At 37.4% G+C, this 15,184-nt stretch overlaps 1 protein-coding gene across 2 annotated transcripts; it reads left to right on the top strand.

The window, feature by feature from the left end:
- Positions 1-2,319: 2,319 nt before the first annotated feature.
- ETFBKMT (electron transfer flavoprotein subunit beta lysine methyltransferase) lies at positions 2,320-14,810 on the top strand. Of its 2 annotated transcripts, none has more exons than XM_087935026.1 (4): positions 2,320-2,651; positions 7,208-7,672; positions 12,124-12,254; positions 13,470-14,810. In XM_087935026.1, the coding sequence occupies exons 2-4, from the start codon at positions 7,356-7,358 to the stop codon at positions 13,811-13,813; spliced, it is 792 nt and encodes a 263-aa protein (XP_087791152.1). In that variant the 5' UTR covers positions 2,320-2,651; positions 7,208-7,355; the 3' UTR covers positions 13,814-14,810. The 2 variants fall into 2 exon arrangements, with proteins under 2 accessions (XP_087791152.1, XP_026576750.1); XM_026720965.2 differs by having other exon boundaries at positions 2,365-2,651; positions 7,178-7,672.
- Positions 14,811-15,184: the final 374 nt, after the last annotated feature.

Genomic DNA, 15,184 nt, shown 5'->3' with positions numbered 1-15,184 from the left:
GGACTTCCAAGTCTACTTTATAGATTCTAGATTTTCTGGTGGTTTCCAGTCCAACTACTGACTTGATCTGACCATTAAACTTCCATGTCCAACAAGAGCAGTCAGCTAACTTTTGTGTTTTTCCTGATAATATTACAGTATATACCGTATTATATTATATTGAAATATAGTATGAAGTATGAAGTATGTGAAGATACTATGATGCATATTTGTTAAAGAAAAATGGATTAAACAGTTGCAAATTATATATAACTATAGTGAGTAGATGAATTAGTATATTTTGGTAGAATACTTACTTAAAGTGGTGCAGACTCAACTTACGACCACAACTGAGTTCAAAATTTCCATTGCTAAGCAAGACAGTTAAGTGAATTCTACTCCATTTTACAACCTTTCTTGCCAAAGTTAAATGAATTACTGCAATTTTTAAATTAGTAATATGGTTGTTAAGCGAATCTGGCTTCCCCATTGACTTTGCTTGTCAAAAGGTTGGATCACATGACCCTGGGACACCGCAACCATCATAGGTTCGTCAGTTGCCAAGTGTCCAAATTCTGATCACATGATAACTCCAGCTACTTTGAACAATGTCGCTGTGCAGGATACAAGCCAGGACCTCATTGCTTGTTGATAGTCTTTAGCCCAGCACCGTCAGCGAGCCCCGCCAAGGGGGATTGCAAACTAACGATCATGATTTACGCATGAATCCTGCCAATTTGGCTTATTTATTGACTGAACGACTGAGTTAACCACAGGGTAGCAGTTGTGAAGCCAGCATAGGGTACAGAGGGCACTGAAAAGTTTATGAACTCTTTTTAAGTTTTCAATATTTCTGAAACACGATCTGCTCTCCACACAAGTTCTAAACGAGAGAAAACCCAAATAAAACAAATGAATCAAAAACATCACACTCATTCATTGAGTTGATAACGAAAATGATCCAAACCTACACGTTTCTATGTAGGGAAAAGGGCCTGTGCAGAAACATTGAAAATTTTAAAAAAAGTGCATAAACTTTGAAGCACCACTATAAAAGAACTGGGAACACTAGAATAAGATTGAGAAGATTGCAGCACTTGCCACCTACTTCGGCCCATGCTTCTTTTTTTTAATAAACTTTTTTTATTTTATTTTACAAACATTTCATTTATTCTTTACACAGTGTGTCATCTGGGTATATTGTGCATATTTGTGGTTAATATAATTTCCTTACCATAACAACAATTATTACATTACATTCTTGTTTTGAACTAGTATACATATCTAATCATTGTAACCATCCCCTTCTTAACTCCTTCCCCTCAATATTCATATATTCATATATGTTCTCTCTCTCTATATATATATATCTTCTATGTTCATATATTTAATTTTTAATTTCCATTTTTCTTTTCCAACCATTGATACAATAATTCCCATATCATATAATATTCAGTTTGTTCTTTCCCTTTAATTGCCAGTGTTAACTTATTCATTTCTGCACAATTTAATATTTTTCTAATCACATTCTCTTCTATTGGAATCTTTTCACTTTTCCGGTTTTGAGCAAATACTATACTAGCTGCAGTTAATACATGAATAATTAAGTATCTCTTTTCTTTGCTATAACTTTCAGGTATCATCCCTAACAAAAATATTTCAGGTTTTAAGTCTATATGTTGTTTTATAATCTTTTCCAACCAGATGTGTATTTTTGTCCAATATCTCTCAGCTTCAGTTACATGACTACATGTGTTCCGGGTGTCTGATAGCATTTCCAACAATTGGCTGATTTATCTTTAAACATCTTTGCCAGTCTCGCCGGTGCAAAATGCCATCTGTAAAACATCTTATATAAGTTTTCTTTATATGCTACTGACATGGTTAATTTATAATTTCTATCCCAGCCCATGCTTCTTCAACTACCACAACCAATAAGCTGCTGGCTAAGAATGATGGGAGCTACAATCCCAATCCCAAAGGTGCTTTTTCAGGAGGTAACCAGACTTCCTTGTTTTTTCTGTTGAAGACGTTTCGCTTCTCATCCAAGAAGCTTCTTCAGCTCTGACTGGATGGTTGGGAATCAGAGCTGAAGCAGCTTCTTAGATGAGAAACAAAACGTCTTCAAAGAAAAAAACCAGAAAGCCCAGTTGCCTCCTGAAAAAGCACCTTTGGGACAACTATGACCTGGATGACAGAATCTCTACAGATTTATAATCCCAATCCTATGCAAGGAACCCACAGAGGGAAACTACTTAGAAGGAAATAGGTGGGTCGAATCTACACCACGGGACGAAGAGAAGCTAATAGGCAGGAACACAAACCTAACACTTCCGGTTCCCAATTGAACCTGAGGCCTTTTGAAAAGCAAGGCACCGCCGGGATTGCAGCGGCGGGGCTCCCAGTCGCTTTGTCCGCATGTCCGCTGAAGGCGTCTCCTGAATGGAAAACCGGTTGCCTTCGTCACCAGCCAGTTTAAAGAAGTGTGTGGACTTCAACTCCCAAAGTTCCCTAGCCAGCCAAATTAATGAACATTGCTGGCTGGGGAATTCTGGGTGTTGAAGTCCACCCGTCCCGGGGTCGAGAAACACAGATCTAACTCGCAAAACGAGGGAGGAGCCGGGATCTTTTCTAATACCTGCGGCGTTTAACCAATCTCAGAATCAAGCCAGGTCAATTTTATTCATATTCATATTTTATAACTCCGAATTAACAAGAACTGGCATTGTTTTTTTGGGAGGGGGGAAGGGTGTCGCATTGTTAGTATAACCTCCTTCTCCCTTCCCCCCAAATCATTTGAATATAAAGGAAGAAACCACATTTGTAATCGCTGCGGCTCCAGGCTTATTTATTTATTTTTCTTAGTCTTCGAATTCACCATATTGTTTTAAAGAAACATTTGTAGTCAAATATTTTCCCTCTTTTGACAAGAGAAAGGAAGCTGGAGGGGACCAGGGAGGGATTAGAAATTATTTGCCTAATGTATTGACGCTTTGCATTTTTTACCTGTGACTTTAATGCAAAGGATAAACAACACTTAAGCATTTTGTAATGCAATAGAGAAAAACAGTTTGAATTCAATATAATGAGTTAATCTCTTGTTTTGTTCTGGTTTTTCTGAGAGACAGCAGTTTCAATCCAAAGAAACAAAAGTTTGTGTGTGTGTAGTTGTATTTATTTGTCAAACATGTACAAGATAACAAGTATAGGTATGAACATAAACAAGAACAAGGGAGTAAATAAAGATAAATGGGGACAGTAAAACAGGGACAGTAGGCATGCTGGTGCGCTTATGCACACCCCCTTTAAGGACCTCTTAGGAATGGGGTGAGGTCCACAGTAGAGAGTTTGTGGTTGAAGCTGTGAGGGGTTGAGGCTGTAACAACGGAGTCGGGTAGGGTGTTCCAGGTGTTGACCACTCTGTTGCTGAAGTCGTATTTTCTGCAATCAAGTTTGGAGCAGTTTGCCTTGAGTTTGTATCGGTTGTTTGCCTGTGTATTATTGTGATTGAAGCTGAAGAAGTCGCTGATGGGCAAGATGTTATAGCAGACAATTTTGTGAACGATCCTTAGATTGAACTGCAGGCAGCGCAGTTCAAGATTGTCCAAGGCCAAAATTTTAAGCCTGGAGGCATAGGGAATACTATTGTGAGTAGAGGAGTGGAGTACTCTTCTCGAGAAATACCTTTGAACCCACTCAGTCGTGTTAATGTCCAATATACAGTGTGGGTTCCAGGCGAATGAGCTGTATTCGTGAATTGGTCTGGCAAAGGTTTTGTATGCCCTAATTATAGTTGTAGAAACTTGAGAAGCTAATTCATATTTACAGCTGGGTACCAAGTACAGTTTAGCCCTGCTTCCTTCTGATGGTGGCTGTGTCTGGTGAATTATGGAATGGAATGGAAACCATGAATGGTCAATATGGTTGTGTGCTTGTATGTCCATCACTGTGAGAAATGCTTATTGATTGAAGATGTGAAGGAAAGGTAAGAAATCTCCGTATTCTAAGACCTTCTCCTAACTTTGGATTTTTTGGCCTTTGGGTACATAACCATTGCGGCATTGAAGTTAACTAATTGTTCACGCATAGAGAGGAATAGAAACAATTTCACTAGCTAAATCCTTAGCAAACACTTGCTGAAACGGAACCCCAAATGTAGACATGTGACATGGGACAAGGCGTGAACAGGAAATCTGAAGAACTAATAAAGGACATTATTTGTAGCACAGGGTTGACATGAGGGGTCCTTGTGCTCTCTGAACTTGCTTGTTTTCTTGCAGATGTTCCATTACCCAAACTCCAATGCTATCATGACCCTCAATCTGTGCTTAAAATACATGTTGAATAGAATAGATAGAATTCTTTATTGGCCAAGTATGATTGGACACACAAGGAATTGTCTTCGTGCAAATGCTCTCAGTGTACATAAAAGAAAAGATATATTCATCAAGAGTTAAGGTACAACACTTAATTATAGTCATAGGATACAATAAGCAATCAAATCATACTAGGAAACAGTCAGTATAAATCGTAAGGATACAAGAGACAAAGTTACAGTCATATAGTCACAAGTGGGAGGGGATAGTAATAAAGAAGGATGAAAAGATTAATAGTAATAGTAGTGCAGACTTTGTAAATAGTTGGGCAGTGTTAAGGGAATTATTCGTTTAGCGGAGTGATGGCGTTCGGGGAAAAAACTGTCCTTGTGTCTAGTTGTTCTGACGCAGAACAGCGTCATTTTGAGGGAAGGAGTTGAAACGGTTTATGTTAGGGTCTGTAAATATTTTCACAGCCCTCTTTTTGACTCGTGCAATATACAGGTCCTCAATGGAAGGCAGTTTGGAAGCAATTGTTTTTTCTGCAGTTGTGAAATGGGACAGATTCACTTAAAAACATAAATTTTGGGCTCAATAGGGGTCGTAAGTTGAGGACTACCTGTACTACTGGGAGTGGCTTTTGCACAGGCCTCATGGGAATGATCCTTCTTGAGTCTTGGTCTTTTCTTCTGTGCAGAATAAAGCTTTTGCAAATCTCTTATCAGTTCTCAGGAAATGACATCATTTGTGACTCTTAGCAACCACATAGATCGGGGTGTCAAACTCATCGCAGTGGCATCACATGATGTATCATGGAAAAAAATCCTTCATTAAACTGGGCCTGAGCGTGGCCAGTGCGTGTCACATCCGGCCTGCGGGCTGCCAGTTTGACACCTCTGACATAGATAGAAGATCTCCATGAAGTTCTATTCATAATGTGGCCTTTTCAAGTTTCCCAATGGTACCACTGTACCTGAGTCCAGCCACTTTGCTGCTAGTCATCCTTGTTATGATATGTACAGAATAACCCTTGAGTAACAAGGATATGCACATGGAAATGTTTATGAGAGTAGTTATGAATAATTATTCAGCCACACACAGCTACAATGAATTGAGTTAAAGTTTACTTTAAGAAATAGCACAGCTCAATAAACGGTCCAGATAGTATATGTTTAACAGTCCAAAGAATATCCAATTACAAAATCTTCTTACAGGTTGCCTTTGTCATTTACAGTAAACAAAGATATCAAAGTATAATCACAGCAACAGAAACCTTAGATAGCAACAGAATCTCAGACAGAATGTCAGAGAAACAGAATGTCAGAGATACAGAATGTCAGAGAGAGCAAGCCGTGATCTCTAGCTCCCTCTTATGGCAATTCACAATGCAATCAAACAATTCGAATCAATACAGTGATTTTGTCTTAAAGCTACAAAACATGCATTGTTGGTTTATATATTGCCAACCCAACTAATTGTTGGACAGATTCCTAACAATCCTCTTCTTGCTGGCTGGGGAATTCTGGGAATTGAAGTCCACACTTCTTCAAGTTGCCAAGATTGAGAAACACTGCACTAATGAATAGAGTACAATTTTTAAAAACTTTTATGTCCTTCCTGCCAGTCAGAAAACCCCAAAGGTATGTTGGGAAGCAAACCCTCTGATATTTCCAATTATATGCGTAATGAAATTCCACCTTATGGAGGTTTCCAACCAGTGTATGTAGACTCAATATTTAACCATATCTGGATCACACACATTACTTTTTCTCACTTGCTTTTTGCCAAAGGAAGGGAGGATAAGTTTATCTGATCTTGTCCTTGGAGTGCTTTCCCTCCTCTTGTCAAAGATAAGACCACCCAAGGTTAAGGATGTTGTGTATTGTAGATGAGAAAGATCATCCCATTTTATACCTTGTTTCATTCCAACGACAGGATAAAATAGAGTTAACAGAATAACAGAATAGACTAGAACAGAAAGAGTTTAATTCTTCTATGTCTAAAATAAATGCTTGCTTAATTCTGTACTATATTTTTAATCATTACCAGCCAGTTTGGTCTAGTGGTTAAGGCACCAGGCTAGAATGTAAGGAGACCACGAGTTCAAGTTCCTCCTTAGCCATTTTACCTCACAAAGTTGTTGTTTGGAGGAAAATAGGAAGATGTATTTGATATGTTTGCCATAAAGGTGGATATTAATTAATTACACAGAAATATCGTGTTTTATAGACTATGCACCTAAAGGAAAGGAAAGAGATACATGTACAGGTAAAACCAGTATCAATACATCTAGTTGATCTCTTCCAGTTCTTGGATTAGAAATCACCAGGAAATCTCGGAGTTATAAAGTTAACTAGGATGTTGGGGAGAGGGAGAGACTTAGAATTCTGTATTGCTGCCAAGAGAATGACATGGATATGTCCATGTTAAGCATGAAGCTTGTGTGGAAGGACTTTTTCTGTTCTAAAATAAAAGAGCCTTAAGGGAGGAGGTGGCGATAAAGAACTAAAAATGAATTGCATGGGATTTTTTAAAGCCTTTTTTTCTGTTCTGGAAATGTACAATTTTTATTTGACAACGTTTACTTTCTCCATGCTCCCTTTCAACAAGATTTCCATGTGGCCTTTGAACTACACACCCATCCCCAATTTTTGATTCTGACACAAATAAAACATTTGTAAGATACATAGGAAGACATAATTATCTGTAGTGGGTTTATAATGAAAAGAGAACCTGTTCCTTGTGCATAGTTACATTTCCAACAGTTGGGTGGTAGGTTGGAGAACATCTTAGCCAGTCTCGCAGGAGGTACAGCCTACCTTAATTTTCATCTAAGTAATTAACCTATAACAATCTGTGTAGTAAAAATCTTTTCTTTTCAGGAACTGAAAAATCTGTTCTTCTGTTTTCAGGAACATTGCCCATTCTTTCTGAAAGCCAGAATTGCGAGATCTCCTCATTCCCAGACTGACACTAGAGAATCTTGACATGCTCCAGGCAAATGTTTTTAAAGGTCTATATTGAAGTTGGGAAGACATTGGCCTAGAGGGAAAAGGACACATGGTTTTCCTCGGCTGGAGAAGATTGCTACACTTTTGTGGTAGGGCCAGCTTTAGAAAAGACTTGAAGCAGAAACAGAGAGGCTGTTTGGTGTGGAGGTGCTACCGTGGAAGAGCTTCAGGAAGACATGTAGATCCCGAGCTGAGAATGTTCTTAGAGCAGAATACTGAAATCATTGACAGTGGAAACCTGACTCCAGAAATAAGATTACGTCTTCTGACGCCTAATTGCAGATTTTGGCATGACAAAGCTGCTTTGTGGCCTTATGGGGAGCCCTACTGGGCAATGTACTGGCCAGGAGGCCAAGGACTATCCAGGTATATAGAACACCCAGAAAGTTGAGATTTACCTGCTGTGCAATCAGTTTAATAGGAAGGTGAATTAAATGATGCTATAACAGCATGCTAAAGGATAGTAAAAACAGACCTCACCTGGTCTCCCCTAATGGTATATTATAAAGCCTGAGGCATATTAGTATACAACAGGTTCCTTATCCCAAGTCACATAGGACTTTGTTTCTCAGTTCTACTGATACCCTGAATGAGTTTTCTTCAAATAAATTGCCCTTCGTCATCTGAAACAGTCATAGTTCTTAATACTGATCATGTTGGGTGGAGAATTCGGGGAGTTGAAGTCCATCCATTGGGAAGATGTTCAAGTTGGGGAAGGTGAACTGAGCAATAAACTTACTACATGCTGGATTTGCATATCACACTAAGATACAATCTTGATAGATGAGTGTGATGCAAACCCAGCCTAAATCTCATAATCAGTACATGGAATGGTATCCCAAATATGGACCGTTGCCCGTGGTATTAGATTAACAAAGAAACTATATGCCAACTATCATTGCATCCAGTTATTAAATTAGCTACAGCATTGTGGACCATTGAGGTTTCCAGGCATTTTTCATAGGCCACCTATTATAGGGGCTACATAGAATAGAATAGAATAGAATAGAATAGAATAGAATAGAATTGAATTGAATTGAATTGAATTGAATTGAATTGAATTGAATTCTTTATTGGCCAAGTGTGATTGGACACACAACAAATTTGTCTTGGTGCAAATGCTCTCAGTATACATAAAAGAAAAGATACATTCGTTAAGAGTCAAGAATCATAAAGTATAAGACTTAATAAAAGTCACAGGGTACAATAAACAATCATTGTTCAAATATGTTGAATTTATTGCATAAATCATTGTGATGGATTATATCTTTTGGAGCAGTTGTGTCCTTTTGAAATCATACATCCAAGTTAAGGACTGGATTTAGAAGTACAACTGAACAATGACTTCAAGTCTTCAGAGACAATATAGCTACATCCATACTAGGCTTAATCCCTGTTTCAATAGTTGTGAGAATGGCAATCTCAGAATCGATGCCTACAAATCTTGAAATGAAATAGAAGCAAATAAAGAAAGCAAAGACTTGAAAGATTTTGATAATCTTATATGTCACAAGATCTTGGGTTGAGTTTACCAAATTCTTTAAATTTTGCAGTCCTGAGGTTCTGAATTTCCACCCCTTTTTTGAATACCATAATTCCCTATTCCCAGAACTATTAAATTCTGGGAATAGGAAGAGCAACCAGGATGATTAGGGGACTGGAGGCTAAAACAAAATGAAAGGTGGCAGGAACTGGGCTTGGCTAGTCTAGTAAAGCGAAGAACCAGGGCAGACATGATAGCGGTCTTCCAATATTTGAGGGGCTGCCACAGGGAGGAAGGGGTCAATCTATTTTCTAAAGTGCCTGTAGGCCAGACAAGGAACAATGGATGGAAACTGAACAAGGAGAGATTTAACCTGGAAATAAGGAGAAACTTTCTGACAGTGAGAACAATCAACCAATGGAACAGCTTGCCCTCGGAAGTTGTGGGAGCGCCATCACTTGAGACTTTCAAGAAGAGATTGGACCGCCATTTGTCAGAAATACTATAGGGTCTCCTGCTTGGGCGGGGGGTTGGACTAGACGACCTACAAGGTCCCTTCCAACTCTGATTATCTGTTATCTGTTATCTATTAGGAAACTTTAATTGGTGCTGGCTAGTTTCTTAGTCTTGTGTTACTTGAAAATACAATGTTTTTCTAAACAAAGAAAGCCCTGTGTAGTCAACTGGTTAAGGTATTCAACCAGAAGCCAGAAGGCTCATTTGGCATCCTTGGTCTCATTGCTTTTTCTAAGCCCAACCTATTGCACAGGTTTGTTATTGTAAGGACGAGGTAGAATGATTGAGCAGTTCCTGTACAGAACATCAAACTAATAAATAGCAATAGCACTTAGACTTATACACTGCTTCACAGTGCTTTACAGCCCTCTCTAAGTGGTTTAGAGTCAGCATATTGTCCCCAACAATATAGGTCCTCATTTTACCAATCTTGGAAGGATGGAAGGCTGAGGCAACCTTGAGCCAGTCAGAATCGAACTGCTGGCAATGAGCAGTGAGTTAGCTTATAATATTGCATTCTAACTACTGCACCATCACAGTTCTTTAAATAGATGATCCTTTCTTGAACTCAAACTGTCCCATACAATATATAACTTTGTATGGCAACCTTCCCCAATCTAATGGCCTCCCTGACTTTCTACTAACACAATATATTTACTGGGTTCCTGCAGCATATTTAACCAATATGTGATTTGTTTGTGACTATAAAGTTGTATAAATACAATCAATGTGAGTTGTAAACCAAAGCTTATTGCTAAATTTATTCTGGGACCCAGCCATTTGTGATTTACTCAGGAAATCAGATAGGCAACCTGCTGACCCAAAGCTATATGTGTCCTACCCGATTTATAGTGTTCAGCCAACCTCGAAAATCTGATGTTGTTTTATATTTGGTTGAGTCTATCTTTAGAGTGGTATATATGATCTACTTCCCTTTTCTTAAGTTCTCATACCAGAGAAATGTGGATGTTACAAATATTATACCCTCACATACAAGCTTTTACATGAGTTTTGCCACAACTCCTTTTAAAAGGTTTTCTTTTTCATAATTTCTGTATTTTTACATATGTATTCTACACCCTGTGCTTTGCTTTTACTTATATTGACCACCAGATGGCAGTATGTGGCCAGTTTTGTCTTATTTGGAGTTTTGCGGTTTTGGAGGTATAATTCTGGGATTGATGAAATTTTATTAAGCAGTTTTTAAATACCGAGATGTTGGAATCATAGAAATATACTTTTTCTAAAAAAAATTAAACTACTATAAAATGGATTTACAAGGGATGATAAGAGTTATATGAAGAAGTACTGTTTATGTTAAAAGGTATGCATGAATCTATAAAAGACAATAAGGTGACAATGGGATTGTTTAAAGATACAGAAATGAATGTAGAAGTTACACAACCATTGGGGGAAAAAGAACATGATACTCAAGAAATAGATAGAAATTAGAAAAAGCAGTGGAAGGGGAAAATCAAAATGAGACACCAAAAGTCCAAAACAGAGGAGAAAGGCTTAATAAGTAGAAGACAATTGTACAACCCCCCAAAAGCTTATAACAGAATAGAGAGAAAAGAAAAAAATTCTTAAACAAAACAAAGGGAAGTCTTGTTGATGGGTGTTAAAATAATACAGCAGAAAGAGATAAAAGGGAACTCAAAAGGGAAAATTCAGTAGGCACCAAAAAATCAAAAAGAGATACAAGATTCCAAGAGAGAGAGAGAAAAGACTGACTAAAAAGTCAATAAATGATGGAATTTTAAACAGGTTAAGAGATGATGGATGAGAAAATATTAATAAAATGGGAAAATACATACAGGGAAAATAGTAATGTAATAGATAATATAATTTACTATAATCCAAATAAGTCAATAGGTGGGAATTTAGGATTAGGTAATTAAACTGTATTATTAATATTAATAGTGTGTTAAAAGTATATTGTGAATTTAAAATATGAAAGACTAGAAAAGTGGGATTTTGAGATAATCCTGGGATTGATTAAATATTGTTAATATTTGGCATTATTAGTAATCCTACACATTTGGAATATTGAAGTTATAGTGGAATAATGAGTAATTCTTAAAAAATATTAAATAATAGTATTTAGGGATAACAAATACAGAATGCAAAGAAATGTTATATATGTTTAAACAAATTAATGGGAAAATGATAAATGGATTATGAAAAGAGACTAGCATTGCTGAAGCTATAAGATTAGAATTACACATACTTATTCGTGTTATTATTGTTAGTGTGGTTTAAAAAAGATTTGACCCACTCAATACACTGTCTACAAAATATGTTTATATTGAAAAATAAAATCTTTGGGGGGAAAAAAGAATTTACACGCTGAAGCCAGTTCATACTGTCCCTGGTGATCATTGTAGGTAAAGCACCACAATAGTTTTGGTTGAATATCTCAGATAATCATGAGTTTTGAAAAGAGGTGATTTTGGACCTCCGGTCCAGGATAGAAGTACCGAGACCATTTCAGTGAAATTGCTGAATTGTTCAATTGTCCAATTGTTGATGATATCATATCCAATGAATATGATTCTTGTTGCAAGATGAGAAGCTCACTCTCTTGAAGTTCAGCTGGACGTGTGGTTTGTAAAAATAAAAATTTGTAACAACCATAATTTCTCTTGGTCACTGTCATACAATTTCAACCCAGTTGATGATGAAGCACTTTCACATTAAAAGATAAAGTTTTTAGCATTTTGCTTATAGATGTAAACTTCAGATTGAATTAAGGCATTTTGAAATGAGCTGATTACTGTAACAGGCATTTTTTTTTTTTACTATTCTTCATTTTCAGATACCTTCTTGATAATCCAAAAGTGGCCCAGAAGAAGAAAGTTCTGGATCTAGGAAGTGGTTGTGGAGCAACAGCTATTGCAGCTATACTAAGTGGAGCATCACAAGTTGTTGCAAATGATATTGACCCTGGTAAGCTATTTTCTACCAAATGTAGGACAAGCTAAGTTCATGAGGATAAACCATAATGTCAAGCATGCTTTGAAATCCAAAGGTCTACATAGATTTACACATAATGATAACTCAGGATTCTTAAACTATGGTTTGTTCAACAAGCTCACACATAATAGAATTATAATCACAATGGGAAGTGGGTAAAAAGAAAGAAGAGACAATGCTGAGTTAGAACGGAATTCCTATCTCAAACCAAGCTAAAGGTTAATAGGCCATATGATGGTTTCATTGTCATAAATGCCTTTAAAATAAGAGAGCAGCTCATCTCCTTCAGCAAACATGTATTTTTTTGACTCTCCCATGGAAAGAGTACTAGAAATGCTGTAGTGTCTATACCTAGCAGGTTCTGGAACATGTGCTATATACATAGCAGTGTTTCTCAACCGTGGCAGCTTTTTTAAGAGGCGTGGACTTCAACTCCCAGCTGACTGGGGAATTCTGGGAATTGAAGTCCACACATTTTTAATTTACCAAGGTTAAAAAACACTGATATAAAGAATGGCTTTCAAATACCTTATTCTCCCATCTGGAGGTACATGAGGCAATGGTACTATGGTGTCCTCTATAGGAAACCTATTGGTCTTATTTTGAAGTCGTGCATTTAAAAACTTAACTAATAATCAGAGATGGCAAAGTGTTGTATGTAGGAGAATGCACCTGACTTAATATGAATGAAGTGGGAAGGCAAGCAGCAAGCATATCTTTTACTAGGAAGCAAGAACATTACTTTGCATCAGATTTTTTTTACAGGAAATGTAACCTAAAATTTACATTTTACACGGTTACGTCAAAATTTCAAGTCACATTTGTCAGGTCCCGTAGTAGGATCCCACCTTAGTCGCTACCGGTTCAGTGGGTGATTGCGCAGGCGCCCCTAACAAGCCAATCAGCTGAGAGGATGAAGAAACAAAAAGCTTGGAGTGACCCTCCCACCCCCAGCTGATCCTTTTTTCCTCCTCTCAGCTGATCGGAGGCTTTTTACTACTGGTTCAGCTGAACCGATCCGAACCGATAGCATACCACTACTGGTCAGGTCTCTCCTGCACCCTTGCTACAGCAATTGAAAAAGAAAAAAAAAAACATTTCCCAATATTCTAATTGTATGAAATTGTTAATTTGGGATTTTGAGAGAAATAAGGTTGACACTGATCTTTTATTTTCTTGGTGCCTCAGTTGCAGGTGCTGCCATGGTGCTTAACTGTGAACTGAACAACATAGATCCCATCCCAGTCTTAACAGAGAACCTGATTGGTACCGATATAGGCAAATGGGACCTTATTGTCTTAGGGGACATGTTTTACAGTGAAGAGCTTGCAGACAGTCTCTCTGAATGGTTGAAGAAGTGCATCCAGGATTATAAGACTGAACTGCTGATCGGGGATCCTGGCAGACCCTATTTTGTGACCAACCGTATTCAGAGAATGTTGCACAAAGTTAGTGAATATGCTCTCCCTAAATCATCACCGGAAGAATACAACGGTTCAACCAAAACTGTTATCTGGAATTATCAGCCTTAATTTTTCAGAGGTCTTGGAAACATTAAATCAATTGACGTTACTTTGAATCTCTTGAATTCCAATTCTCATACACTGAGATTTTAGCCTCTGTCACTGTGTACATTCCAATATGTTTAAAATACTTTATTTGCAGCCATATTAGAACAAGACGACAGTATGAAAAACTCTGCCTGTGGTTTGAGAATGCATTGTTTTAAAAAGACACACAATACTGCCTATGCGAATTAAAATAAATTTTATTTGTAGAGCTGTTTTATATCTAATAAAACTTCTAAATTCAGGCACTATACAGGGTAGTCAGTGGATGACACATCTAGGATGGGGAAAACTTTGGGAGTTAGCTGTATTTCGATCTCTGGGACATGGCCTTCTTTTCATACTATTCTATAACACGCATCTACTGTGTTGTAAAAATAATTCAGTAAAAGAGATACACAGACAAACCACAAGCAATAAATCTTACATTGAGATCAGGTTTATTTCATGAGCAATTTGGAACATGAATAGCCATCATAACCTAACGGCATTTCAGTAAGGTAGTACTAACAACCCATTGCAATGAGGTCCAGAGATAGCAGCTAAGTCCAGCAAGTGGCCCTGATATATAAGATTTACTCCTCCTTTTATACCCTTTTTCTGAAGCCCACCCAGTAGTATGTAATCTTACTGGATGTACCCCATCCCCTCATACTGATCATCAAATAACACCCACTTGTAGGTATATGACAACTTGCTTATCATCTGCTACTTTCAGTTCCTTTTTTTCCTCAGTGTCCCAGACATTTGTGATCCAAAATAACTCTAAAATTGTCTTGCAATTATGTGTTTTTGCAGAAGCTAGATTGCAAATATTTTGCTATGCTTGCAAAATCAGCTCAGCCTACACTTTAATATGTTAATTTGAGGCCTTCAATTAGGCACAGGTCTATACCAGCTTTAAAGCCTAGTTGTCCTTTTGTCACAATAACTGGTATGAGAATAAATGTTTGATCTTCAATTGTTGGTTCCTATCTATCATGTCTGGTCAGCCACTGTAGCACACATTAGATGTAACATCCTGGTCTGAAATGGAATAGCATCTTATCCATTCTGGCATGACTTCACTATTACTCATGTTTGCAAACGAGTGGATCATTCTGGCTTGACTTTTATTAAGTGAATTATTATTGTACAGAAGCAATTACTGAATATGTTCATAAAGGCTGCTTTCTGCTTCAACATAACTGTTCACATAGGTTTGATCAAGCTTTGCATTTTCTGTTTCATCTCACTGTACCCCACGTACTGCCCTAAAAAGTGCTGGGTGAGAATTCTTAAAGCTGTCCTATATATTATTTGATTAGGAAGAATGTCAAAATCCTTATTTAATAA

This window comes from Pseudonaja textilis, chromosome 5 (assembly GCF_049901715.1).
Source record: "Pseudonaja textilis isolate UNSWEBS1 chromosome 5, rPseTex1.2, whole genome shotgun sequence".
In the NCBI taxonomy this organism is placed as follows: domain Eukaryota; kingdom Metazoa; phylum Chordata; class Lepidosauria; order Squamata; family Elapidae; genus Pseudonaja; species Pseudonaja textilis.
Note: the sequence above shows the minus strand (reverse complement) of the source record. Positions and strands in the feature narration are given on the sequence as shown.

Excerpts from the sequence above, each read along its gene's own strand:
- ETFBKMT (XM_087935026.1), top strand. The coding sequence starts at position 7,356 with ATGGTTTTCCTCGGCTGGAGAAGATTGCTACACTTTTGTGGTAGGGCC. Across the intron at positions 7,673-12,123 it reads GGAGGCCAAGGACTATCCAG|ATACCTTCTTGATAATCCAA; the intron begins GTATATAGAACA and ends CTTCATTTTCAG. Across the intron at positions 12,255-13,469 it reads TGCAAATGATATTGACCCTG|TTGCAGGTGCTGCCATGGTG; the intron begins GTAAGCTATTTT and ends TTGGTGCCTCAG.